Genomic DNA, 27,517 nt, shown 5'->3' on the forward strand with positions numbered 1-27,517 from the left:
TGGTGGTGTGTGTGCATCCCCAGCGTTAAACCTTGTGATTAGACTTGAAGCAAAGGAGTTCCCTGAAACAGTGGCCTCTTTTTTATTATCAAGTATTGATACGTAATATCACCTTATTCCACTGCATGTAATTTTCATAGTCTTTTAAAAAAATGAATTTGAGGCTGGATGCTTTTTGTAGCTCATGTAGAAGCATGCATCAAAACCTAGGGACCTTGGTGTGGATAATTAAAAACTACTCGTAAATAAAACCCTTCTTTAATTAGAAAACATACGTTGCTTATCTTACCGATTGTTTTTCTCCAAAGGCTGATATTGTGCCTCTCCTGTGTTGGCGTCTCCAGCCGTGAGCACGGCCGACCTCGGGCCGTAGGAGCTGGAGGTGGGCGGGTCGTGGGGAATCAGAGCCCAGTGGGCGACATGGGGGACCCTGGAGCAGGGCTGCCACTGTCCCTTCCAGCTCTGCGATTGTGTGCTCATTTATTTTGCCCCTTAATCATTCTGGTCCCTCTGGTCTACACAGTGTATCCAACCCTCTCCCCAGGTAATAGGAGAGTGTGGCCAAAGTCACAGGAGAGCGGAAGAGCTTGTTGGCATCCGAGCCCCGTGGGGTAGAGTCAGAGGCCTGGCTTGCACCCACCGCACCTTTGCTGATGCTGGGGTCCCAGGCAGGTTGCTTTGCCTCTCAGCCTCGGTTTCTGGCCTTGGAAGGAGAAGTCAGGTTGCCCGGCAGCCCGGGACTGGCCTGGTGCTCGGTTCAGAGGTGACCAGAGTCTCAGACTGGACTTAGGCCAGCATGAGAGGCTGATTACCCTTTAGTAAGTAATTTAATAAGTCCTTTTGCCAAGGTAACCTAACATTTTTCTTTAAGGGTTTTAAAATTCTTACATAAGGAGACAATATTTTTGAGTGATTACAAATAAGTCTTAGATTCTGGGGCGTTGGTGACTTACCGTGTCCTGTGTCCCTCTGTCTCGTTTCCTGGGTGGGACAGTGCTCCCTCCCTCTGGCCACCAGGGGGCTGGGGCCTGGCTGGCATGTCGGCCCTTGCAAGCGTCCTAGCCTATGGCTCTCGAAGAGCTGATGCAGAAGGGTGGTGCCGTCGGGCACTGATGCCGGGAGACCGGAAGGGATGGGGAGCGTCCGAGTCTCCTGGCGCTTCTCCGGATGCAGACACCTGCTCGCTGCTGTGATGGGGCGGCTTCCGTAGGCTTCGTGCTTCCCACCGTCTGACGTCTCTGCTCAGCCTGAGGCGTCCGTGGGGCGCAGACAAAACATGACTGCACACGTGCGGCAGTGGAGCGGTGAGAGAGAAACAGGACAACTGTTAGTAAAGCAGCAGTGCTGGGCCAGCCAGACCCTTAATGACAAGAGTCTTCAAAGAAAAATCAATCGTAGCCCAAAAGAATGATCTGGAACTAAAAACCTTTGAGTTGGAAACATTGCTGAGGCACTGGAGCCTCAGCTCCCAGGTGGTCCAGAAGGTCGCCGTGGAGGGTGCCCCCGAGCAGGACAGACACCGATGAGGAGGGTCCTGGGGGAAGCAGACCAGGGAGAGACCCAGGGAAGCAGCGATCCAGCCGCCGACGGGAGAGGATTTCCTGGAGCCAAAGAGATACGCAATTTTAAAGATTCATTTTTTGTTCTTGTTTCTTTTTTGTTTCTTTTTTTCTTTTGAAGATGTTGGGGGTAGGAGTTTATTAATTTATTTATTTTGGCTGTGTTGGGTCTTCGTTTCTGTGCAAGGGCTTTCTCTAGTTGTGGCAAGCGGGGGCCTCTCACTATCGCGGCCTCTCTTGTTGTGGAGCCCAGGCTCCAGACGCACAGGCTCAGTAATTGTGGCTCACGGGCCCAGTTGCTCTGCGGCATGTGGGATCCTCCCAGACCAGGGCTCGAACCCGTGTCCCCTGCATTAGCAGGCAGATTCTCTACCACTGTGCCACGTGGGACACCCTGTTGTTGTTTCTTTAACTAAAGTTTAGATGGGACTGATGAAAAAATATCACACATAAGTCTGAATAAAATTCCTGAATTTTGAGACAAAGAGAAAAATATGAAAACTTTTCTGGATCTGTGTTGGCTCCTACGGGGCCCCTTGTGACGAGTGGAACAAGTGAGTGTGACTCGAGATGTGGCCCAGGTGTGAGGACCCACAGGCTCTGCGGCTGGTGTGCAGAAGGGCTGTGAGATACGTTGGTGATGTTTTTGTGTTGGTTACAGGTTGACTTATTTTGGTGTGTGGGGTTAAATACAATACACTGTTGACTCTTGGACAGCACAGGTCTGAACTGTGTGGACCCACTTAAATGCAGACATTTTCCATAGTAAATAGCCCAGGACTGCACCGTCGTCGTTGGGTGACTCTGCGGGTGCAGAACCGCAGATATGGAAGAGCTGCATTCCCAGAGGGCCCACTAAGTTATCCGCAGATTTTCAACTTTGTGGAGGGTCGCGTTGCCCCAAACCCCTGCGTCGTTCAAGGGCCAACTGTCTTAAGACGAATTTCCCCCATTCTTTTCACCTCTTTGAACGTGGCTACTAGAAAATGTAAAGTTACCCCATGCTTGGGTTGATACTGGACAGGGCAGGACACGGGCAGACCTGAGTGCCCACAACAGCTCCAGGCTGAAGAGTGAATCAAGCTGAGAGGCCGTTTGGGATAAAGGTTGAGGTTTGTCTTGGCAGGAATTCAAAGGTTGGCTGGCCCGCACACCCTCTGAGGGGAGCTCGGGGGATGGAGAAGGAGGGGAAGTGGGTGCCGGGCTGCCCAGCCAGTCTCGCCGGGGGACAGGTGTGCAGGGGGTGGGATGAGAAAGTGAGGTGTGTGTGCGTGTGCAGGAAGCGAGTGAGCATGCTCGCAACAGTGCGTCATGGGGGTTAATGGTTGTCGTTTACCTTGTGCTCTCGCGAAGGAGGGAGACGAGCTAGCGATTGTGGGCGTGGGAAGAGGGGGCGTCCGGCCGTACCCGTGAGCCTGCCGTGCGTCTGCGCAGCAGTCTGGATCCTCCTAGAGGAGAGTCCTTGTGAGTGAAAGAGGAAGCACGGCCAGGCGAGCACCTTTCACTGAGAGGGTCTTCTGTTCGTGTTCCTTGGGGACAGAGGACGCCTCCGGTCACGGATGGTTCTGTCCGTGTGCCGTGTGTCGCGCTAAGGTTTCTGCTGATGGCGATCCATAAAGCTCCATTTACCTTTGAGAAACAGCGATTACTTCAGTTTTCTCTTTAAGTGTACTCTGTTGCAAACCATTTTTAGATTTATTCTGTGAAATGTAAATTTGCATGATTCAGTCACATTTTTCGGTAGCTAATTCTTTCTCTGTGTTTCAGGTTTCTCTATGAATCATCATCAAGAACTTTGGGAGCACTTTTGAATTCATAACCAAGCCAACATCTTGGCCATTAAAAATAGAGAAAAAGGACTTGCAGCAAGCTAGATGAATGTGTATTTTCCTAGTGTTTATAATGTTAATAACCCATATAGTAGAGAAGGGGTAGGATTTATTTTGGGGTGGGTATGAGTAGAAAACTCAAAGGTTCTTACATTTTTGCCCAGCGCCTGCATAAATGATATATTTATGTAACAGGCTCCAGGTATGAATGGTGCAGAAACCCACAGTGCAAAGAAAAAAAAAAGACACCTTTCTAGCAAACCCAGTTGTTTTAAAAATGACCTTTATATATAATATTGCTTGCAAGCTATGAGTAATAAAGCAATGACAACACCTGTTTGTCTACTTGATTTAAAAATATTAGTACAAGTTCTCCCCTGTAGGAACGAGGGCTGAGTTCTGGGCGGGCCTGCCTTTCTACCAGGGGCAGAGGTGTAAAGCGCAGGGAGCGCGGCTGGGTGGGTGCGGGGAGAAGGGAAGGGCCACACGCGGGGCCCTGTGGCTGTGAGTGCCAGGACACAGATCCAGTCATGCAGCCTGAAGCTGAACCACCTTTTCTTTCCGAGAGCTGTCCCGGCTGACGGAGGACTGGCCCCCGGCTCCCTGGCTGCATCGTCCTGCGTCACCACCCCCGTTGCCAGAGTCTCCACGTTCAGATCCCGACGACCACGGCCCAGGTCGAGGCCGTCAGCATCCTGCCGCCTGGGGTGCTGCTTCAAACGCACGCATGTTCTGTCTCAGCCCCCCAGCAGGAAGGAAAGAAGTGCCAATGTCTCAGTGCCTCTGTTTCTCGAAGAAGGTGCCTAAATGGACTGTGCACCGTGGTCGTGAGCATTTGGCGCGAGGTTTTACCGAGGGATATCCGAGGACTGGGAGGTGGGGGGTTGATTACTTAGCTGGTTTTGAACATAAAGCTATCTAAACATCTTTGCTAATTAACTAAGCCGTACTTTGTATTGGTGAATTTTTTTTTTTCTTTTTTGCCCTTTCCTTGTTTGATTTAGTTTCAAGAATAGGCAAGCCTCATAAAATGAACTGAGGAGTGTTCTGTCTTTTGGTATTCCTGGAAGAGTTTGTGCAAGATGAGAAGTAGTTCCTTGGATTCGTTGTAGCACTCTAAAATGGAGCTTGGCGTTTGTTTCCCTTTGTGGGAAGAGGTTAATTGGCTTTTTAATTTACATGTACGTTTTTAGGATAGTCGGGTTTTCTTTTATCTTGTGTCAAACTTGATGGGTGAAATAATCCAATTTGTGAAAAAATATAATTCCATTTTTATTGGGTCAAAATAGTTCAGACCCTCCTGCTGTAGGCATACACCCTAGAGAAGTCCCTACACATGTGCACGGGGGACCAAGCGGGCTGCTCAGATGCGGAGTGGTGGGGCGCCGGGGCTTCACGAGGGGAGCAGGTTTAAGGCACGCAGAACTGAACGCTGTATCGCCGACGCTTGCGTGTGTGATGACAGTGTGGCAGAAGAGGAAAGAATAAAGACGCGCCTCCAGTCTAGTCCCCCCCACCCCTTCCTGCCCACCCACTCACAAAGCCCTCCGCTCCGTCATCACACACGGAGTAGAAGCAGGGTCTCCTGGCGAACAGGCAAGGGTCCCTTCGTGGGGTGGGCAGGGGGTCTCCATTCCCAGTGGGGAGGCCCTCCTTGAGATTTCCATCCTCCAGGTCTCCAGAATCCTCTCAGTGTCCTGCAATTGAATGTTCACCCTGATTCCTCCAAGCTTTGGGGTGCAGCTCCTCCCTCCCCGCTCTGGGCTGTGCCCTGGAGTCAGGCGGCACTCGGTGTGGGACAGAGCTGTCACCCCGGGGAGAAAAAGGGAGGCACGGTGTACTCGGGAGTAGGGGGTGGCGGGCGATGTCCCTGTGCTGAGTGAGGGCAGCCACGTGGGGTCCTGGCCTCTGCAGCAGTGGGATGGGGAGCCCTCTAGAAGGGGCTCCGTGAACGTCACAGGCTAGCAGCCGAGGGCCCATTAGAGGCCCCTTTCCTTGGGGTCTGGCAGCCCACTTTCCCTCCTGGGTGGAACTGGGGCCATCAGATGTCCTGATCAAGTGGAAATCCAATGGGCATTCCAGCCTAGCACACCGGGCGTCCACCGACATGAGGACACAGGCGGTGCTGCTGACGCGGTAAAATCCTCGGCATCTGTGTCTGAGCCTGTCTGCCGCCGGCTCCCACGCCCACTGCCCCAGTTGAATCACCTGCCGCTGGGCAGTTTTTTTCAGCACAGAGAGTGGCAGCCCAGCTCCCCCATTTTGAATACTTTCTGGTCCTAATGAGATGTCACAGATATTCTGGTCAGCCCCGAGGTAATCCAGAGCACTGACAGTCAAAACCATCAGGTTTGCCAACGGTTTGACCTGTCACCACTCAGGAGCAGGAAGGCCGCAGAGCTGGTGCACACAGGGCTGGGATTTGAGCCCCACCTGTGTCCTCGTTGGGAGTTTCGCTCTGCTCCCCCCTCAGGTGGACAGGAGGCCCCTGAAGGGACACATGGCTCAAGGGTCTTGAAAATCTCCTTGAAAGAGTCATTCCTTGACCTGTGGCTGCAACTATGTTCTCACCGTGAGCCACAGGATGGCATCACATACAGACCCTGGCATGCTACGGCTGCCTACCGTACGTATCGGCAAGGGTGACAGTAACGGACTGAATGATTTCGTAAGGAGAAAGGCACAAAGCATCAATCCATGCAGGAGGCACCCAGGCCCCACGCACAGGGCTCAGGGAGGAATAAGCATGTGTTTGGGTTTGAATGCCGTGCACACAGTGGACAGATCCATGTGTCTCCGTGCCTTGTGCAGCATTCAGACATGTTCTCACCCACGCATACAGACACGCTCCTGTGTACACACACGCACACGTGCGTGTCGGGGCCCAGCACTGGGGATTCCCACCATATGCCCACGTACCCGGCCGGAACTCGGGAAAGGGCCGTGCACAGCCCTCCCGCCCATCAGAAATCTGGGCTGCCTCTGGAACGGCCCTGTCCTTCCCGCGTGAGATTTCCTTTCCTTCCTTCCTCACGCTCCAGTTCTCCCCCCGTGAGCGTCCTCTGTCCCGTCAACAGAACTCGGCCGCGTGGCAGGCAAAGCAGAGGCCAGCACGCTCTGCTCGGCTCCGAGCCGGGCAACCTCCTGCACCTCCTTGTGGGTTTTGTGCTTCCCCCCACACCCTGTTGCTACGATTTCCTTGCGGTCCCTCCTGTGCCTCTGGTTCCCCACTTTCCCTTTCTGGGGTGTTGCCCTCTGACTGTGCTGTGACTGACAGAGTCCTGGAGCTGGGGCCCAGGGGTGACGCAGGACGTGGTTCCGGAAGCCACCGTCAGCAGCAGCCAGGCAAATAAGGAAAGAACGAAACCCTCCGGGCTCTTCCTGGGGCCCGTGTATCTATCGATGCCCGGGAAGGAGCCCCACAGCCCCAAGCGGCAACAGTCCTGCAGGGCGCGGGCTCAGGAGGGGCCTGGCTCCTCTGGGTCCTTCACCAAGGCCAACCTGTAAATGCCCTCGGATTTGCCTGTCAGGCAGGTATCTGACGACGGAGACCTGCGTCTACAAGAGGTGGATTTAGGCCCTTCGGTATCACACGGACTGACGTTGCTGGGCGGTTTCCCGCCCCTCCCTCGTGCTTCTGAATCTCTTAACAGCCTGTCATGAATGAGCTCTACCTTCTAGCCCACCCCGGTCTTATTCCCTGTCTTTTCCTGTTGTTTCCGGCAGCAAACGTATCACCAGTCAGCTCTGTGGACATCAGAGGACAGACGTCCTGTCAGCCTCAGGCCTTCACCGGGGTGGGTCTCATGCCCAGAGCGCACGTTTGGGGTCAGCCCCATGGGCTTCCATTGCGGATGGCGGGGTGCTCAGCGTGGCTGAGGAATGAGCCTCTTGGAGCCTTTCTCAGACGAGTCTGGGGCTGAATCATCTCAGCAGTGCGTCCACTCCGGGAGGCTCGTATGCTTTGAGGGGAGAGCAGCATGGTGCTAACGCAGGTCTGGCTGCGGGGAAAAACGCAATGAACAAGTCGTGCCCTGAAAAGCCCACTCGCCAATGCTTTTCCCCAACCGATGGGCCACCCTTTGTGGGGTGCAGCAGGAGGAGGAAAGGGTGCCGTGGGACCACGATGGATGGTGGCGGCTGCCGCATCCTGGGGAGGGACGGTTCCCCACAGGGTGGACAGCGCTTTCTCTGGGGGGCGGTCCCCTGGGCCGTTGGGCCAAAGAGAAGATAAAACTCCCCACCCACCTGCCTGCTAGGCCAGGAGACAGGAGGAGGAAGTGTTCGCAGGTGCTGCGGCACGGAGGGTGCCAAGCAGGGTCGGGGGGTGGACGGGCCTGGGGTCTGTGGGACAGTCAGGCCCAGTGTTTAGTTCCACATGCAGGTGGGCTGGCCGAGCTGTCACCCCCAGCCCCAGCGTCTGGGCAGCCCAGCCTTTTCTGGGGTGGAGAGGCCGCAGGAAGCCTGCCTGGATGAGGGCCCGGCAGGAGTAGGCACAGCTGACCCTGGGGTCCGCCACACCAGCCAGCAGAGAGGGGTGACTGAGGGGATCAGCCAGGGTAGGGTGCGGGGGACACCCAGCTCAGCCCCGCACACGCACACACACCCCTCCTCTCTCACACACACACAGCCCCCATCTGCTGAGGGACCCCGCGCTATGCCCAGGTCTTCAGGGAGTGGGAGTCTCCTGGGGAGGAACGCAAGGGCCCCAGCGCCCCTTGCTGGACACTCGGACGGTGGCCCGTGGAGGGCGGGCTACAGGGAGCAGGGAAGGACCCCCGCTGACCCCACCTCAGGGCAGGGTCCCCACTGTGGAATCCTGGCCCCGCTGGCTGGAGTTCAGGGCCGCAGGCCCTGTCCCCGCTGACCCCGCAGGTTAGGCTCCTCCAGCCCCTCCTTCCCAGACTGAGGACCCCCCACACCCGCAGACCCTGCGCGGCTGCAGCCCCTTCCTGGGGAGGCCCGCACTGCCCGCTGCAGGTGCGCTTCCGACTCAGGCCGTGGGCCGGCGTGGGGTACGGGGTGGGCGGGGGCTGGGCGCCCGCAGGGGCAGAGGTGTCGAGGAAGCCGTGGGACGCAGGCGGACCAGGGAGGCTCGGCTGCCACAGGGCAGCAGGTGGCCAGGGGCGGGGCACGGGGTGCTGGGCGCCCGCGAAGACGCGGCGGGGTTGGGGGCCAGGAAAACCGGAACACGTTTCGCGGACCGCGCCCCGCGGGGGGCGGGGAGGGGCGTGGCCGGCGGGCGGACGCGCGGCGTGTCGGGGGCGGGGCCGGGCGTGTCTGGGCGGGGCCGGCGGCGCTGTCCGGTGCTGAAGCCGCGGCAGCGCCGGGAGCGCGGGGAGGGGCGGCCGCCATGGACTGAGGGCCGCCGACATGGGGCCGCCGCTCGCGCTCCTGCTGCTGCTGCTGCTGCTGCTGCTGCTGCCGCGCGCCCCGCCCGCCGCCCCCGCGCCCCGCGCCCGCCCGCTCCCGGGGCTGCTCGGTGAGTGGGGGTCGGGTCTGGGTCGAGGTGGGGGAGGGGCTCCCGTGTGACTGAGGGGAGCGGCGGAGGGCCCCGAGTGGGGGCGGGGGTTCTTGGTGCGAGAAGGCGGTGTCGGGGGCGCCTGGGAAATGAGGGGCGAGGGGGAGGAGGTGAGGGAGGGCCGCGCGGGCGTCGCGGGTTTGCGGCCCCCTCGGTTTGCGGCCCCCGGCGGGCGCGGGGCGGTGGGAGCGCGCTCTGCGTGGGCGACCCCGCGTGGTCGTGCCGCGTGCGCCGCGGGCCGCACCGGGGGGCGGGCGGGGCGCCCGGGGGCGCGCTGGGCCTTCTCTCTCCCGGCCTCGGTCCCCCGCGGGGTCCTCCCCGCCCCGCGCGGCCTCCTCCCCGCCGCCGGCGCTCGCAGCCGCACGGACATTTTCCTCCCGTGACGGGCGTGGGGGGGCGAGGGTGGGGGAGCAACCCGAATCGCCTTCCTGCAGGCGTGGCCTTTGACCCTCCGCCCCGGGAGCAGTCGGGCCCCTCCCAACCGCCGCGCTCATCTTTGTGTGCAGGAGGCCTTCTACCCGCCGGCGTGCCCGCGGCTTCGAGGCCGGAATAAAAGCTGCCGCAAGACTGAGCGCAAATCCAGGGCCAGGGTGGTGGAGGGGGGCCTCGCTCCGCCGCCCGCCCCGCCGCCTCCTGCCTCTGGTCTCCTTGGGCTTCGCTGTCCCAGGCAAACGGAAACTGCAGCGAGCGGTCTCCCCAGACTCCTCGCTAATGCGGCCACTTGCCCCGAGTCCCTCCCTGCTTTCCGGGTCTCCACACGCACTCCCTGGCCTGGTGGGCCGCGTGGCACAGTTGGAGGCAGAGCTGGGTCCGGGAGGAGGTCCTCGCCTGCCGGGGTGGAGTCCTGGGGTGGAAGGCTGTGTCGGGTTGGCCACATCCTGGGGTCCTGTTGTCAGAGTCACCTCGGGCCCTGGGGGCGCTCCACGCACAGGTGAGCCCTGCCAGGGGAGCCCTGCTTGGGGAGGCTTCGGGGCCTGGCTCACTCTGCCTTGAGCTCCAGGACCTTGCCCCGGATCAGCAGCAAAGGCCTAGCTGCACGCCGGTCTGCTCTTGCTGGGTTGTTCCCTCCTTTGTCGGGCCGGAACTGGCATATCTCCTCACGTGAGAGCTGTTTGCTCAGCTCGCCAGACGCCACCCTCTACATACACACACGGTCAGGGAGAGCCAGGCCAGCTGACACTGGCCACGCAGTGTTGCAGGGAAGGCAACAGCTTCTACGAGATGAAGGGGAGGCTGGTCCCCGACTACTCTCTTTCCGTTGTCATTGCCAGTTCATAGCATTTTTCAGAAATCGTAGAGAAAGGAGGAAGTGGGGAGGTGGGTGGTAGCTGAGGCAGGGAGCAGGGAAAACCCAGGGCCGGACACATGTGAAGAGAAGAGAATTGCTAAGCTGCCCAGGACTGCACTGCCCGAGACAGCAGCGGAGTTCCGGCTACAAGCAAAGTCGAGTCGTATAACTGAGAAGGGGTGACTTATTCCCCCTCTGTTCACGATGTGGCCCAAGGGAGCCTTCTGGATGCAGTCTTGATGCGGGACAACATTAGGGGCCCAGACGTTGTTAGAACTGTCTCAGGGACTCCTGGTGATCCGTTTAACCTGCTGTATCCAGGGATGATTGGACACTGCCATGGCAGTGTATACAGGTAGTGAGATAGAAGTGTGGTCTTCCCATCTGGGGCCCCAACCTGGGGCTGCATGTAGCTGTGTCTACCTGTGTACGCTCCCAATGTTCTGTTCACCCAGCCTCATGTCCGCGCGCCGTCCTCACCAGAGGGCTGCTGCCTTATCCTCAGGATTCACGTACACAGTCTCCAGAAAGTGCACGGATGAGCTACTATGTTTCTCTTTCTCAGCCATCTGGATCTTGTTTGTTAGCGGTCACGCCAACTACAGTGTTCCAAATAATGATGGACAGGGAAAGATGCACCCAGAGACCTTTGATCTGGCCCCAACCATGTCACTTGTACCTATTTGTTTACTTAGCTCTTCACACTCAACTTCACGTTAAGGCCTGTACAACACATGGTTCAAGGAGATAACACGTTTTTGCTCCTCACTTGCACCATAAAATTGTAGGTTAGAATGAAGGGTCAAATGTCACCAAGACCTAAGACCAGTTCTTTTTGCACCAGATGCCTTGCCTTGAGCGAGGGGCCTCTTCACATTTAGACAGTGAAGGAGCTCTTGTTGAAACCCTGGGTTGACAAAACTACCATGTGTGAGTTTAACTCCATTGCTCTGAGCCACATGCCATGGCGAGGCCTTATTTCCACGGCAGGCAGCCGATGGCAGCTTCCCACTGACAGTGGATGTCGCACCTCTCCCTTTCTCTTCAGTGCACCCTTTCCACCTTAATCACTTTAGCTTCCTGACCTTGCACCACCCATGCTGCCCATGTCTTTCTGGTGCAAAAGGCTCCCTTATGGCACATGGTGTCCCTTTGTTTGCGACACTATTATCAGAGCTGAATGGGGCAGGAATAAGGCACCCCTTCTCAATGATGTGACTCAACTTATTTGTAGCTGGAACACCGTTGCTGTGTCGGGCGTTGTTGTGTCGGGCAGCTGAGTGATTCTCTTCGTGTAAGTCCGTCTTTGGGTTTTCCTTCTCCCTCCTCTGCCTTTCCCGGTGATTTTCCTATGTCCTTTTGTTCAGGTGCTCAGTACTTTTTCCATAAGGCTGATGCGAACGTGAGCCTTTTGTCTTCAAGCCATTCTTCAGTTACAGGGAGGCCAGTTTGTGAACCTGCTTCGGCAGCCTCCACTGCCGGAGGGCAGTCATGTTAAAGATGCTCCTCTTTTGCTAAAGAAAAATGAATTTCCTTTGCCAAAGGACAGAGTCAATCTTTCGTGCAAATTTTGCTTGGAGAATCCAAAGTCAGACCTACCCAGTGCACCTGGCTTTGAAGATGGGCGCCTGTTTCCTTTTTCTCCTTTGTTTTTGCCTCTCGATTTGCCCACACGCATTTTTCATTCACTAGTGAGCCGGCAAGGAGCTGAGGAGAGAGCTGCTCGGAGCAGGAGTCGGCTTGCTTTGTCACCTAGATGGCTTGATGTTTACTTTTACATCAGCATCCTTCCTGCCGCAAAAGCACAAATCCACCTTTGCTTCTTGGGGTCCGGAGCTGTTGATTTTGTTGGTTGTATGGTGATGAGCAGCCTGCCCCTCCCCCCGAGAGAGCCCTGCTGCCTTCTCTCTGGCTGTGGCCTCTCTCTGCCTGTTGTTTCCTCCTCCTCCTCTGGCTCCTGCAGCCTCAGGTGCTGGTTGATGTCCCCATGCAGGATTGGGGCACAGGGAAAACCCCAGGCTTCCGGGAAAGGGAGGTGCCAGACAGTGGGCTCACCTAGGGTGGAACTGTGGTGCAGCTGTGTCCTGTGTCCAGAGACGGCAGTTAAATGTGTCAGACTCAGGAGGAATGTGTAGGAATTACAGAGGTTTTGTAGATGGCTTCCTCTCTGTGCTAAGCTTAGCTGTGCATCTCAGCATCTCGCATCTCTTCTTTTAAAAGCTGATCTCGTTTTGCACCTGGTTACCAAGATCACCATCAGTGGTACCCACCAAGGAGGTGCAGGGGGTGTGCTGATTTCGTAGTAGTCTGCTTTCTACTTTCCTCTCGGTGGTGGTGCTGGTCTCCGCTGATAAATTTTGTACGCCATGAAATGTGCAGACTAGTTGGATTCCTGGCTTCCCGTGAAGAAGGGCTGTAGCAGCGCAGTGAATCTGCAGCTCAGGCAGGATGGAACCCAGGGCTCATCACCCCAGGGCACATGTTTTGATGAACTCTGTGGCAGTCGTTGGTTCTTTTATGTGATAATAATTTATGCATTCTGAGTTTATTTTGTTCTGTGTTTTACATGCAATATTACCTAACTTGAAAATGCTGTTATTCATCCACTTTTCTTAGCATTTCTGAAAGTTAGGAATATGGGGTGAGGACGTGGAGTGAAGTATGGAGAGATGGGGTCAGCTGAGCTGTCATTATGCATGGTCTTATTAAAAAGGGTTTCCATTACCACGACCTCTTGGAGCATTACCTTAGAATTTCAAGATATTTTATGAAAGGGTGTTTGTAACTAAATGTGATCCAAACTAAAAAGAACCCTCTGGCTTTGGGTGGTAGATATTTAAGATATGCCTGGTTATGTGCAAATATTGCTAGTTTAAGGATTCTTTATGTGTGGAGAGGCAATAAAAAGCTTAAGAAGTGGACAAAAACGGTTTTCATCTAGCTGTATCCCAGTAGACGCAGGCCCGGTGAGGCTCAGCTAACTAAGAACCTATCTTATCTCTTCTGACAAGACGTTCCATTTCCTGAGAAAGCAAACAGTTGAATTCATGGCAGATAACTCTCTGTGCCACATAAAAGCACCTGGCAGCTGTTTTCACATTAGTCTAAATTGACCTTCGTAAATGTAGACCCAGCTGGACATATTTTTCAAATCTTGGTTGATAGGAGGCCAGAGAACTGGAGGAGCAGAAAACAGTCAACGCCCTTTTCTTCTGGCTGGAAACAGAGTTTGTGGAAGGAAGAAGGAAACTTTTTCTTTTAGCTTGTGCTCTCTCTAACAACTTGGCCATGATCACTACTTACGTATCTAGGGCAGGAAGTGAAAAGAGGTGCGGTTCTCCTGGAAACACTCACGGCCACATGTTAAGTGACATTTTCGTTTGTTAGTTGTGGTAAGTGGGTGACTCCCATGTTAGCCGGAGAAACTGAACTTTGGGCTAGAGGTGCTGACGCGTGAAACATCAGGGCCTATAATACGGCCTCCGTGTGTGATGTGCAGAAATAAGGAAGCTGTTGAGGGTTTTGTGATGATCGCTTGGCATTACCTCTCCTGTGTGGAGGTGGGTAAGAGGGCATTTGGTTGACTTATTTTGTGTTTATCTGTTCTCTCCAGTCGTATTGACTGTGATTCAGAAAACACAAACACACGCCCTCTCAGCCTGTGTGGCTAGTAATGGTTTCCGTGAGGGCAGTTGGAGGGTGTGATGGGCTGGAAAACAGATTAGGGTGATTTCTCTTTTTAATTTAATTAAAAGTGATCACAGTGAAATGGAGTTTTCCTTTTGGTATATGGTTCTACGTACAGATTCCAGTGACAGGAGGTAGCACAGTTCCATAGCCCCAGCAGTGCCCCGTGCCCTCCTCCCTCTGTCCCTTGAACCCTGGCAACCCCTGGAGCACTCTACATGTGGTTACGTGTGCGACCCCGAATAGCTTTGACAGGTAAGCGTTTCTATCTCCATTTCACAGATGGGAACACGGAGACTTGGAGTGGCTAAGAAGCACGCTGTAGGACGCCCAGTGCTGGGATTGGGTCCGGGGTCTCTGACCTTTTCCAGCAGATGACCCCGGGATGGGGCAGGGACACCTCTGTAGGATGCAGGTCCCAGCAGAAGGGTTCTATGTGCTGTTAGAACTCGTCCCTCCAATTGCACAAGAACAAGGACATCTGGGGCGGGGGACATTGATATTCCACACTGGGATTTGTTCTGAGTGTCAGATTCAATTATTTGGTTAGCTGTTCTGGGGAATTTTGATGTTTGGAAATGGATGACTTGTTTCTGGACACCTTTAGCCTTCCCAGGATGGCAGGAGTGCAAGTGCCACCGTAGCATTCACAGATTGATGTGTCCATAAACTCTGTTCAGAATGCCTCTGGGTTTCCATCAGATTTTTAAAATGTAGTAATACAAACACCAAAGGAGCTAGCTCTCATTTGAGACTTGTTACACCAAACAGTGTACTTCGGAGTAAGGCATGAAGGAGGGATTACTTTCATAAGAAAAACTTAAGAGTAGGTTCAGTCTAAGCTTGACATTTAGAGTGGCAGACAGGCAAGGGATGGGGGTTCTGGTCACTCGAGATTCTTCCCTGAGCTGTGCTGGCAGGTGAGAGAATGAAGCTTCCCTCATGTGACGTGAGCAGTCTGTGTCACCGTGCGGTCCTAAAAGCCCGTTTTGCAATGTCCTCTGTACAGTACAAAGGGTGTGTTTAGAAGTTTGTGGGGCGGAAGGAATTTTCAGAAGAAAGGCTGACCTGGCTGCCATAGGGAAGAGGACTTTACATTAAAGTGCAAGTCAGTTCTGACTCTAGCAGTGAAATATAGTCAACCTGTAAATGGATGGAGCAGCCACTAAAGTTGGCCCTGGGAGGCTGATGCTTTTTCCATCTGGGGCTGTGGCTTTAATCCAGCTCAGAGCAGTAATTAACCTGAGGTACGGCTCGAAGCCAACTCAGTGATATGTATGTTCTCTGAAATAGCTGGTATTTTAATGGCACCAGACGAGGCAGACCAGCGAATGAAAGCAGTTTCTCCATGGTGGGTGGGAATGGGAATCTGGAGAAGAAGCGGCGCAAGTTGCCGTCCCCCAGCCTTCCCCTCTCAAGCCATCTTCTGTCCTGCAAAGGCACGTCGCTTTTACCAAAAGATACTTCGGGTCTTCTTGAATCTCCTTTTCTGTTTTTGCCTGAAAATAGGCCGAGGTTCAGATCACCAGACTTCCATCTGAGTTAAGTGTTGCCTAAGCAAAACACAGGGAAGTCCCAGGGTCAGCTCCGGGAGACCGAGGCCCAGCCTTGTGACTGAGCCTCCCCCGCCTCACACCTGCCTCCCCGGGGCGTCCTGGTCCCGGATTCCATGACATGGTCCACGTTGAACCAAGAGAGGGTTCTGGTAGTTTCCAAACACGTGGTGGGGACTGAGTGGATATGGGTCCAGGACACAAATTACATGAGAAAAGATACCATTTCAGGGGGCACGTGACTGAGGGCCTGCCTCATGTTTCCATCTGGTAACCTTTACCGTTTGCACGCACAGTAGGGGTCAAGAGAAATGAAAGTACTTCACCTAAACCACTCTGAATTTATACCACGAGAAAAATACCAAATTCTTTGTGTTTTTGAGAAGATTTTATGAGACGGTGGGAGAGCCCTTGGTAATGGCAGTCCTAATTGTAACCCTGCTTGTTTTTAGAAGCTCCAGGTTTCTCCAGCTTGGTGGCCAGACAGGGTGGAATATTGTTATTATTGAAAACAGTGTGACTTTGCTGAGTCCCAAGTCTCAGCCGAATTGACTACTGAGGTTTTTGCAAAAGCATTACCATTTAAAATAGTAATATTGGGACTTCCCTGGCTGCCCAGTGGTTAGGATTCCGTACTTTTGCTGCAGAGGGCCTGGGTTTGATCCTTGGTCAGTGAACTAAGATCCCACAAGCCTTGTGGCACGGCCAAACAAAAAAACCCCCAGAGTCATATGATTTATGTTTCTTATAAGCATATTTTAAAAAGTCACCAGCCCAACTAGAATGCATTCCTCATTATATTGTAACAATGAGAACAAATAATGGTGATAACACATCTGCAGGTTATGTCATCCCTTCAAAGAGCTTAAGGCCCTTGAATAAAAGAAAGAGGGCTTAAATAAGTCATACGAATTCTTACACGTTTGAGTGGAGAGTGTAATAAAAACGGATGGTCCATACTCTTTTTCAAACACAGTAAACACTTTCTTTTAAATAATATTTAACTATTTGATATTTGATAAATGCAGAAATCAGAGCACTTTTGGGGGGTATATTTGACATGCCTAGTTGGCACTGTTTTTAAGCGTCTGGAGTTTTGTCTCGTCACCGAAGCATAAACATGTTTGACGGTAGAGACTGAAGGCCTCACGTATCTTGTAGAAGCGTTGGGGGCCACGCGCGGCACTCGGGACCCAACGTGCTGAGCATGTCTGCCTTCTGCGCCTGACACAGGATACGGCGGCCGCCCTGCGAGGGCACCGCACGCAGCGTCCACGGCAGCCCCTTAGTGCCCGGTTCTCGTGGAGAGAGGGCTCCCCCAGCGCAGGGCTCCCGAGTCCACCGCCGCCTGCGCCGCGCGCCTGGGGATGTTCTGTGCCGCACGATCTGTCGGAGAAGAGGCCGCCGCGGTGACCATAGCGCGCAGCGGGGGCCTCGCTGCCCCCGGGGTCCGACTCCGCTGTGTCTCTGCTGTGGGACCTGGGCTCAGGCCTTCGGATCTGGGGCCCGGGGTGCGTGGTCCTGGCACCACCAAGTCCCCTCTGGTGTCCGGCGGTCACTGCAGGCTGCCCCTCTCTGCTTGCCTGTGTGGCGCTGCGGGCCGCCCCCCCCGCCCCCCGCTCTCCCGAGGGGAGCTGTCGGATTCCGGCTGCGGGGTATCTGCTGGGCGCTGGTCAGTGCCCCGTTCCTGTGCTTTGCTCCCCAGTTCACCCTTTCTCCCCGCAGCCTTTCTCTCGGAGGAAGGATGCCGGGGACGGGCGCTCCCCTCGCTCTCGCCTGCTTGTCGTCAGGCTCCTCAGGTACTGGGGACCCGGCCCACCGGTGGGGCGGTGGGAGGTTGGGAGCCGAGCTGGCTGTCTTCCACCTGCCTGACCGTTTCTGCCAGGGACGAGCCCCGGGGCCCTGCAGGTGAGCTCGTGTGGCCCGTGGCTCGCCGCCCCGCCCAGAACCCTCCCCCCGGGAAGGTCCGACTTTGCCCCCGTCCGCGGTCCCTGGTCTCCACTCCAGGAGCTCACTCCCAACGCTCTCCAGGCTGCACCGCGCTCCCGTCCTCGCCGGGGGGCCGCCGCGCATCCCTCCCCAGAGGAGGCTCCAGCGCACGTCTGTGGGGAGGGGAGGCAGAGGTGCCAGCGGGGTGTCCCGTGGGGTGTCCCGTGGGGAGCAGATGGCGAGGCTGGGATCCTGGTGGAGCCCTCCTGGAGGGGCACGTCCTGGGCCTCGCCCAGCAACGACTCCACGTGCTTCGCGCAACTTCTGTGTCACACCCGGGGCCTGTAGTATGCTTTAAAAAAAGGCTTTTGGCAGAGTGTAGGTGGACTAGGGAAACTGGTATCAGAAGCCAAGGCTTCCAACTCCTGCAGAACCAGGTGTGGGCTGGATTTCTCTCTGACAGGAGCCAGGCAGGATGCCTGTGCAGGGCGGCCCAGCCCCCGGCTGTGCCAGCGTCTGTTTCCCCGGTAGTGGCCATGCCAGGCCTTCGGTCTCCTGTTTGCTTTTGTCTTGTTTGGGGCAAGCACTTCAAAGGGCACGTCAAGTGCGGATGCTGAAAGCCCAGAGAATGCTCTTTTACATGAGTTTTTCATCACTGGGAGTTTAAGCAGGAGGAAGCATTTGGATGACATGAGTAAAGAAACCTTTTTTAAGTGGGCAAATTATTTTTCAGAATAAAGATTAGATTCTTAGTTTAGTCTACTGGGAAGCCGAATTACTTGTTTTCTATCTGTGACAATTTCTTTTTTAAAAAAAATTTTTGCATTTTATTTTATTTTTTTATACAGCAGGTTCTTATTGGTTATCCATTTTATACACATCAGTGTCTACACGTCACACCCAGTCTCCCATTTCATCCCCACCCCACCCCACCCCCGCCGCTGCTTTCCCCCTTTGGTGTCCATACGTTTGTTCTCTACGTCTGTGTCTCAGTTTCTGCCCTGCAAACCAGTTCATCTGTACCATTTTTCTAGGTTCCACATGTACGCGTTAATATACGATATTTGTTTTTCTCTTTCTGACTTACTTCACCCTGTATGACAGTCTCTAGATCCAGCCACGTCTCTACAAATGACCCAATTTCATTCCTTTTTATGGCTGAGTAATATTCCATTGTATGTATGTACCACGTCTTTTTTATCCATTCGTCTGTCGATGGACATTTAGGTTGCTTCCATGACCTGGCTATTGTAAATACTGCTGCAGTGAGGGGTGCATGTGTCTTTCTGAATTATGGTTTCCTCTGGGTATATGCCCAGTGGTGGGATTGCTGGGTCATATGGTAGTTCTATTTTTAGTTTTTTAAGGAACCTCCATACTGTTCTCCATAGTGGCTGTATCAATTTACATTCCCACCGACAGTGCAAGAGGGTTCCCTTTTCTCCACACCCTCTCCAGCATTTGTTGTTTGTAGATTTTCTGATGATGCCCATTCTAACTGGTGTGAGGTGATACCTCATTGTAGTTTTGATTTGCGTTTCTCTAATAATTAGTGACGTTGAGCAGCTTTTCATGTGCTTCTTGGCCATATGTATGTCTTCTTTGGAGATATGTCTATTTAGGTCTTCTGCCCATTTTTGGATTGGGTTGTTTGTTTTTTTAATATTGAGCTGCATGAGCTGTTTATATATTTTGGAGATTAATCCTTTGTCCATTCATTTGTTTGCAAATATTTTCTCCCATTCTGAGAGCTGTCTTTTCATCTTGTTTATGGTTTCCTTTGCTGTGCAAAGGTTTTAAGTTTCATTAGGTCCCATTTGTTTATTTTTGTTTTTATTTCCTTTACTGTAGGAGGTGGATCAAAAAGGATCTTGCTGTGATTTATGTGAAAGAGTGTCCTTCTGCTAACTTTGGGTTTTGTTTGTTCTTCTTTCTCTAGTTCCTTTAGGTGTAAGGTTAGATTGTTTGTTTGAGATTTTTCTTGTTTCTCGAAGTAGGCTTGTGTAGCTATAAACTTCCCTCTTAGAACTGCTTTGGCTGCATCCCATAGGTTTTGAATCGCCGTGTTTTCATTGTCATTTGTCTCTAGGTATTTTTTGATTTCCTCTTTGATTTCTTCAGTGATCTCTTGGTTATTTAGTAATGCACTGTTTAACCTCCATGTGTCTATGTGTTTTTTACTTTTTTTCCCCTGTAATTTATTTCTAATCTCATAGTGTTGTGGTCAGAGAAGATGCTTGATATGATTTCAGTTTTCTTAAGTTTACTGAGGCTTGATTTATGACCCAAGAGGTGATCTATCCTGGAGAACGTTCTGTGCGCACTTGAGAAGAAAGTGTAATTTGCTGTTTTTGGATGGAATGTTCTATAAATATCAAATCTATCTGGTCTATTTTGTCATTTAAAGCTTGTGTTTCCTTATTAGTTTTCTGTTTAGATGATCTGTCCATTGGTGTAAGTGAGGTGTTCAAGTCCCCCACTATTATTGTGTTACTGTCGATTTCCTCTTTTAGAGCTGTTAGCAGTTGCCTTAGGTATTGAGGTGCTCCTATGTTGGGTGCATATATATTTATAATTGTTATATCTTCTTATTGGATTGATCCCTTGATCATTATGTAGTGTCCTTCCTTGTCTCTTGTAACATTCTTTATTTTAAAGTCTATTTTATCTGATATGAGTATAGCTACTCCAGCTTTCTTTTGAGTTCCATTTGCATGGAATATCTTTTTCCATTCCCTCGCTTTTAGTCTGCATGTGTCCCTAGGTCTGAAGTGGGTCTCTTGTAGACAGCATATATATGAGTCTTGTTTTTGTATCCATTCAGCAAGCCTGTGTCTTTTAGTTGGAGCATTTAATCCATTCACGTTTAAGGTAATTATCGATATATATGTTCCTATGACCATTTTCTCAATTGTTTTGGGTTTGTTTTTGTAGGTCCTTTTCTTCTCTTGTGTTTCCCACTTAGAGAAGTTCCTTTAGCATTTGTTGTAGAGCTGGTTTGGTGGTGCTGAATTCTCTTAGCTTTTGCTTGTCTGGAAAGTTTTTGATTTCTCCTTCGAATCTGAATGAGATCCTTGCTGGGTAGAGTAATCTTGGTTGTAGGTTCTTCCCTTTCATCACTTTAAGTATATCATGCCACTCCCTTCTGGCTTGTAGAGTTTCTGCTGAGAAATCAGCTGTTAATCTTATGGGAGTTCCCTTGTACGTTATTTGTCATTTTTCCCTTCCTGCTTTCAATAAGTTTTCTTTGTCTTTAGTTTTTGCCAATTTGATTATTATGTGTCTCGGCATGTTTCTCCTTTGGTTTATCCTGATGGGACTCTCTGCGCTTCCTGGACTTGGGTGGCTATTTCCTTTCCCATGTTAGGGAATTTTTCAACTATAATCTCTTCAAATATTTTCTCAGGTCCTTTCTCTTTCTTTTCTCCTTCTGGGACCCGTATAATGCGAATATTGTTGCGTTTAATGTTGTCCCAGAGTTCTCTTAGGCTGTCTTCATTTCTTTTCATTCTTTTTTCTTTATTCTGTTCCACAGCAGTGAATTCCACCATTCTGTCTTGCAGGTCACTTATCTGTTCTCTGCCTCAGTTATTCTGGTATTGATTCCTTCTAGTGTATTTTTCATTTCATTTATTGTATTGTTCATCTCTGTTTGTTTGCTCTTTAATTCTTCTAGATCTTTGTTAAACATTTCTTGCATCTTCTCAATCTTTGCCTCCATTCGTTCTCGGTCCTGGGTCATCTTCACTATCATTATTCTGAATTCTTTTTCTGGAAGGTTGCCTATCTCCACTTCATTTAGTTGTTTTTCTGGGGTTTTATCTTGTTCCTTCATCTGGTACATAGCCCTCTGCTTTTTCATCTAGTCTGTCTTTCTGTGAATGTGGTTTTTGTTCCACAGCCTGCAGGATTGTAGTTCTTCTTGCTTCTGCTGTCTACCCTCTGGTGGATGAGGCTGTCTAAGAGTCCTGTGCAAGTTTCGTGACAGGAGGGACTGGTGGTGGGTAGAGCTGACTGTTGCTCTGGTGCGTAGAGCTCAGTAAAACTTTTAATCTGCTTGTCTGCTGATGGGTGGGGCTGGGTTCCCTCCCTGTTGGTTGTTTGGCCTGAGGCGACCCAACACTGGAGCCTACCTGGGCTCTTTGGTGGGGCTAATGGTGGACTCTGGGAGGGCTCACGCCAGGAAGTACTTCCCGGAACTTCTGCTGCCAGTGTCCTTGTCCTCATGGTGAGACAGAGCCACCCCCTAACTGTGCAGGAGACCGTCCAACACTAGCAGGTAGGTCTGCTTCAGTCTCCTATGGGGTCACTGCTCCCTCCCCTGGATCCTGATGTGCACATTACTCTGTGTGTTCCCTCCAAGAGTGGAGTCTCTGTTTCCCCCAGTCCTGTCGAAGTCCTGCAATCAATTCCCACTAGGCTTCAAAGTCTGATTCTCTAGGAATTCCTCCTCCCGTGGCCGGACCCCCAGGTTGGGAAGCCTGACGTGGGGCTCAGAACCTTCACTCCAGTGGGTGGACTTCTGTGGTCTAAGTGTTCTCCAGTTTGTGAGTCACCCACCCAGCAGTTACGGGATTTGATTTTACTGTGATTGCACCGCTCCTACAATCTCATTGTGGCTTCTCCTTTGTCTTTGGATGTGGGGTATCTTTTTTGGTGAGTTCCAGTGTCTTCCTGTCGATGGTTGTTCAGCAGTTCGTTGTGATTCCGGTGTTCTCACAAGAGGGAGTGAGAGCACGTCCTTCTACTCTGCCATCTTGAACCAATCTCTGTGATAATTTCTAATGGTTGTTTATTCCTAACATATCATAATGAACTTAGATTTTAATTTACCCTCATCATAGAAGATGTGGACGCACATATTCAGATGTATAACCAAGATGGTGTAAATGACATTGCTGGTGTGCTGAAAACCATTGTATGGAATTCGTATGACAACCAAATGTCTAGGAGAATGGACCAATGCAATATCAAAGGAACGTCTGGGAATGAAAACCTTGTTAATAAAAAATATAGTTAAGTGTGTATGGGATAAAGAGTATCAATACTTAGCAATGAAACTAGATCCTGCTTGGTTACATCTGTTTTGTCTCTGAGAAGAAGTAATTCTGAAAGAATATCTTGATTTAGTGCTATTCTGAGAAGATAAAAATGTGCAGTCGAGCTGAAAATTTGTATATTTATGTAGATATGCCTGTTGTTATTCTCCAAAGGTTTTGAGGGAGTGAAATGTAGATGTAGAACCCATTTTAGGGCGCTAGGAGACTGCATTATTGACATATCAGTCCATTAATGAAGCAGTCTATTGGTGATGTTAAAAAGTGATATGTTTGGTCTACATTGATACTGTTGAAGAATATGTAGCATTGGTTTAATGATTAAATGTTTCCCTTAGGAAAGAACATCAGCTTCCCAGGGTACATTTAAAGTCAAACACCGGGAAAGAAAGAACGTTCCAGATTGTTGGAGGTGATCTTACATAAAATAAGATGTTTCACAAAGAATGTAGAAGATTAAATGGGTACTAACTCCAGTATCAAAGCCTTATTTTGAAAGATTCGATGTGGGTATGGGTGTAGGTATTCCAAATGGTGTAATAGTTCCTCCAGTATATCAAAGGCTGCTGCTTTGCTGTGTAAAATGAATGAAGGGGGAAGAGTATGTCCTTTGGAAAAAGGCAGTGGGTGGTTTTAACTTTCCCCTGGACAAGGGGGTGTGCAGTGCCTTTATGTAACCCAGTGGTTCTCCACTGGGCTCTCAACTGTCTTGGTGACATTTTTGGTTGTCCCAGCTGGGGTGGGAGGTGTGCTGCTGCTGGGACCTCTAGAGAGGGGGCTGAGATGCTGAACGAATGTCCTGCAGTGCACAGGATGCCCCCACCCCGGAGGACTGGCCAGAAGGTCAGCCGGGCTGGCTGAGGAGCCCCGATGCAGATGGGGGGTGCTGGGGAGGAGTTGCTGTCTGTGTGCTTACCTGCAGGAGAGGGAGAGGAGGGCTGATGGGGGTGGCAGAATAAAGTGTAACAGAAAGAAGTCTTGTCTCCTCTGCATGCCCTCCAGTTCTGGTGCAGTGACCAGGGACCGCCCCGAGAATCTGACCCTGTCACTGTTCTGCTGGAAACCTCACCTCATGGACGTGGCCCACGCCATGTGTATGTGTACATGTAGAGGTATACACGTATGTGTATACATATTTGCAAATTATCTACATGCTCTGCTGAACTAATGCTTATTATAAAACAAATTAAAAATAAATTTAAAAGAATGAGAGATTAAACATTGCCAATGATTAATTATTATTGTCGAAGGTACAAAAACTTTTTGTACTCACTAAAATTATTAATATTGTTTCAGATGCTTACTTTTTAAATGTCTTTTCAATCTCAGAGGCTTCAGGGTGTAACTACTGTCTCAAGGCACAACATGCAGTTAGAACAGTGTCCACCATTAATGATAATATATGTAAATCCATATTTGAAAAAGTCTGGAGGATGATTTTTAATTTTTTGACTGCTTTCTTGCTGGGTCTGATTGAATTGCCGTTCCTTTGACCTCATGGTGTCTGAAGAGCTCCCACTAGGAGAAGTATCAGCTCACCCCATTTTCTGTGTTAGTGTCATCAGTAACAACCCGTGGTTTCTTTGCAAGAATCCCTTCAAATCTGATTCATGTTGTGTTTAGTTAAAATGGATCATAAGTCACGTCACCGGGCACACGTGAGCAGCAGCACGTTGAGAGGACCAGTGGAGGGTGGCCCACCCTCCTTCACGAGGACTCACGGGCCTGTTTGCCGCGGACCTCGGGCGGCTGCAGAGTGAGCCCATATATCAGAAACACTTAGTTTTACGTCAGTGTAATGGTGGGCATATCTGAATATATACACTCAGTCGTATTTGCTGGATAAATGAATGAGCCAATTATAGACTTTCAGAGCTGGAAAAGATGCCCTGGTCCAGTTTCATCAATTTATAAATAACTTCTAAGTAAGGAGATTCAGACATGGGGATGTGGTGATCACGAAGCCTCCCAGACTGACCCAGACAGAGCCTGAGGAGGGATACGGGGGGTTCTCTTGGTCTGAAAGTCTTCTCGGGCACAATAAACATAGTCATGAAGTGTGGGCGAGCACTTGCTGGAAGTCGGGACACTGGCCCAGTTATTCTTCCAGACTCCCTTCCAGTTACTCTGGGATTGGACTCCTTATTTTCAAAAGTGATACTGGGGGTTTCCCTGGTGGCGCAGTGGTTAAGAATCCGCCTGCCAGTGCAGGGGACACGGGTTCGATCCCTGGTTGGGGAAGATCCCATGTGCCGTGGAGCGACTAAGCCCGTGCCCCACAACTACTGAGCCTGTGCTCAAGAGCCCACGAGCCACAACTGCTGAGCCCATGTGCCACAACTACTGAAGCCCGCATGCCTAGAGCCCGTGCTCTGCAACAAGAGAAGCCACTGCAATGAGAAGCCCGCGCACCGCAACGAAGGGTAGCCCCCGCTCTCCGCAGCTAGAGAAAGCCCGAGTGCAGTAACGAAGACCCAATGCAGCACCCCCGCAAAAAAAAAGAATAACTATTTTTCACAAATATAGATAATCTTATTTTGAAAACTTCTTGACTATCTGAACATCTCTTCTGGCCTCATCAGCGCCCAGCGTTGATGTTTTGTGCATTTCTAGGAAGCAGATGCCCTTTGTGGTTCCCACCCCACTTCCCTGGGTTGGCATAAAAAGCCAGTGAAACACAAAGGACTGTTGATTATCTGATGACTAATTCCCATCAACTAGTTTTATAAAAGTGGGGCGAGGGAAGGGAATACATTTCTACATTATAAGCATCAGATTTTCTTGCTACTATTCATTATGCATCACTCTAACCTCCAGAATAACACTTTATAAAATTCAGATTCTCATTCTAAGAACATTTCAAAATGAGTGAATGACTAGTCTTCAGCTTAGAAAATGTCAGGAAGTGAGGTTTGCTTATTCAGTTGGAAAAAAATGTAAATCACTCAGAAAATATAAACTCACATGTGGGAGCTTCCTCTACCGGCACCAAGCAGTGGGCTGATTAACCCATGCCATGCTCTCATCTTCATTTAGAAACCACCATTTTCACGTCAGCCTAATTGCTTTCTCCTGAAGACCAAAGCTAAAGCTATTTCAATGCCAAAGATTCCAGAGGGAGTTCTGTGTCCATTAGTGGTGGACTGAGGCGCTGGACTAACCCACTAGAACACGAGAATCTGGACAAGGGGTAGGAGATGGAAAAAGAATCAGAGTGAAGAGTTAGGGGTGGACGGATCAGAACATCAGCCAGTTCTGGGGAGGGCTCCCTACTTCCCAGGCAGGGGTCCCTGGAGTGTCTCTGAGGTGCCATTTGGGACCCAGTGGGCTGTGGACAAGAAACGGTTCAATGGAGAGAGGACAGGCCTCACCGGGACGGAGGTCCGGCTGCGAACCATCTTATCCTGGCTGGATAAGGCTATCGGGGCCCTCAGTCCTTAGTCACCAGACAGAAGCCAGAACCAGGCTTCTCTGGAGGAAGGCGACATCCTTAGAGCTTAGAGGTAGCGCCACAGTTCACATCTGTGCCCAGGACTAAACTAAACGACAGTCCACCCTTGAATGGCATGGGTTTGAACTGTGTGAATCCACTTACATGTGGGTTTTTTTCAATTAATACGTTACACTACAATCTGTGGTTGTTTGAATCAATGGATGAGGAACCACAGATACAGAGGCCCAAACGTGGGACTTGAGCATCCGTGGATTTTGGTATCCATGGTGGGTCTTGGACCCAATCCCCCATGGATACCAAGGGACAGTGGTACATTTTGAGGAAAATTCATATCCTTTGTCAGGTTTCTCTATTCTCATGAACAAAAAGTGTCAGTTTTCCTCTGAACTATACACTTAGCCATGTAGAAAAACCTCTTACCGCTGCAGTGGACTGAGCACGTACTGTGTGCCAGGCCCTATACTGGGCACTGGGCATGCAAACACAAACAAATCAGTGTCTCCCTGCCCTCCAGAACCTTCCCTGCCTTCCCGAACTGTTACCACACTAGGTTCAACCAAAATGCTGAGATGCTGAGGTTGGCAGCAAAGAGGGTTTATTTGCAAGGCAGTCCTCTCCGAAGGCAAGGGGCTCGGGGGTATCTATGGGATAAGAAATAAAGAAGGAGGGCGGTCCGAAGCCTGGGAAGCATGGGGAGGGTGGGGAAAGGTGTTTGGGAAAAGGGGCGGGAATTGTAGCTCTGCGCAGGTGTAACTGGGCTACAGGCCTCTGCATGTTCAAAAGGTCTCTGAGGGGACACTCACGCAGGCCCAGTTGGAGGGTTGGTGGTCCTGTCTCAACCAGCTCAGCTCAAACTAGGCGCAGCTGATTCCAAGTTCCTGGAAAACAACTCAGGCAAACATCTTATTGTTTAGTCTACGTGCTGCTTGGAGGACATGCAGATCTTAAAACGTGTTTTAAAACTGGATTAGTGAAGGTGGGTGAAATGGATCTGACTAAGTACCCATGGTTTCAGAGCCTTCCCTGTTCCCAGAAGCTTCCCTGCTTCCAGAAGATCACCAGGGCCTCTTTCCTGTAAATTCCCTAGTGCTTGTCATATAACGGAATTTTATTAAGTTAATTCACTTAATAACTGGAGAATTTTTCATGCCACATACATATTGTTGGTTTGGGAAGTCCTTATCTGGAAAGGGCTTCCCATGTGAGAAGACCTTCATGTGTAAGTACTACATTTTTTTATTCCATGGATATTTATTTTGTTGTGTTTCCTAATTCCTGCCAGGAAATGGAAGTAGCACTTACGAAGTTGACGTTTACCTTTTGGGACCCTGAAGAAATAGATGTTTCCCGTGTTTTCCATTAGCTGCGCTGAGGAGCGTGGGCCTTACTAAAAAATAACAACAGCCAAAAGAAACAAAAATCCCAAGCCCTGCAGCAGGCGGAATAAACGAAGTGAAAGAGGGACCCGATTAGAACCGGAAGACTCTGCAGGTGGAGTGTCAGGTCCGGCTTGAAAACACACCTTGCAGAACGCTTTTGTATGAACGTGGGGGCCCCAGGGCGGGCATTTGGAAAGGCAGGGCTCCTGTGTCCTGGCCTTCCTCCGCACCTCCTCGCCCTTCATGGCCTCTGTGATTTGT

General features: G+C 51.2%; 2 protein-coding genes across 9 annotated transcripts in view; both read left to right on the plus strand.

Annotated features, from left to right (window-relative positions):
• The window catches only part of NCAPG2 (non-SMC condensin II complex subunit G2), a 62,769-nt gene extending 58,980 nt beyond the window's left edge, over nucleotides 1-3,789 (plus strand). The window contains exon 28 of one of the 2 annotated variants that reach the window (XM_067041725.1): nucleotides 3,327-3,789. In XM_067041725.1, the coding sequence (XP_066897826.1) occupies nucleotides 3,327-3,378 (52 nt within the window). In that variant the 3' untranslated portion in view covers nucleotides 3,379-3,789. The remainder of the gene's footprint in view (nucleotides 1-3,326) is intronic. The other variant, XM_059074659.2, reaches the window with a different exon arrangement.
• Nucleotides 3,790-8,682: 4,893 nt separating this feature from the next.
• The window catches only part of PTPRN2 (protein tyrosine phosphatase receptor type N2), a 697,234-nt gene continuing 678,399 nt past the window's right edge, over nucleotides 8,683-27,517 (plus strand). For 3 of the 7 annotated variants that reach the window (XM_067041728.1, XM_067041727.1, XM_067041731.1), the window contains exon 1: nucleotides 8,684-8,870. In XM_067041728.1, coding sequence (XP_066897829.1) covers nucleotides 8,762-8,870 — 109 coding nt within the window. In that variant the 5' untranslated portion in view covers nucleotides 8,684-8,761. Of the gene's footprint in view, nucleotides 8,871-27,517 lie in introns of all 7 variants that reach the window. The other 4 variants (XM_067041726.1, XM_067041732.1, XM_067041730.1 and 1 more) reach the window with 2 other exon arrangements.

The sequence above is a fragment of the Kogia breviceps genome, chromosome 9 (genome assembly GCF_026419965.1).
Source record: "Kogia breviceps isolate mKogBre1 chromosome 9, mKogBre1 haplotype 1, whole genome shotgun sequence".
Taxonomy (NCBI): Eukaryota; Metazoa; Chordata; class Mammalia; order Artiodactyla; family Physeteridae; genus Kogia; species Kogia breviceps.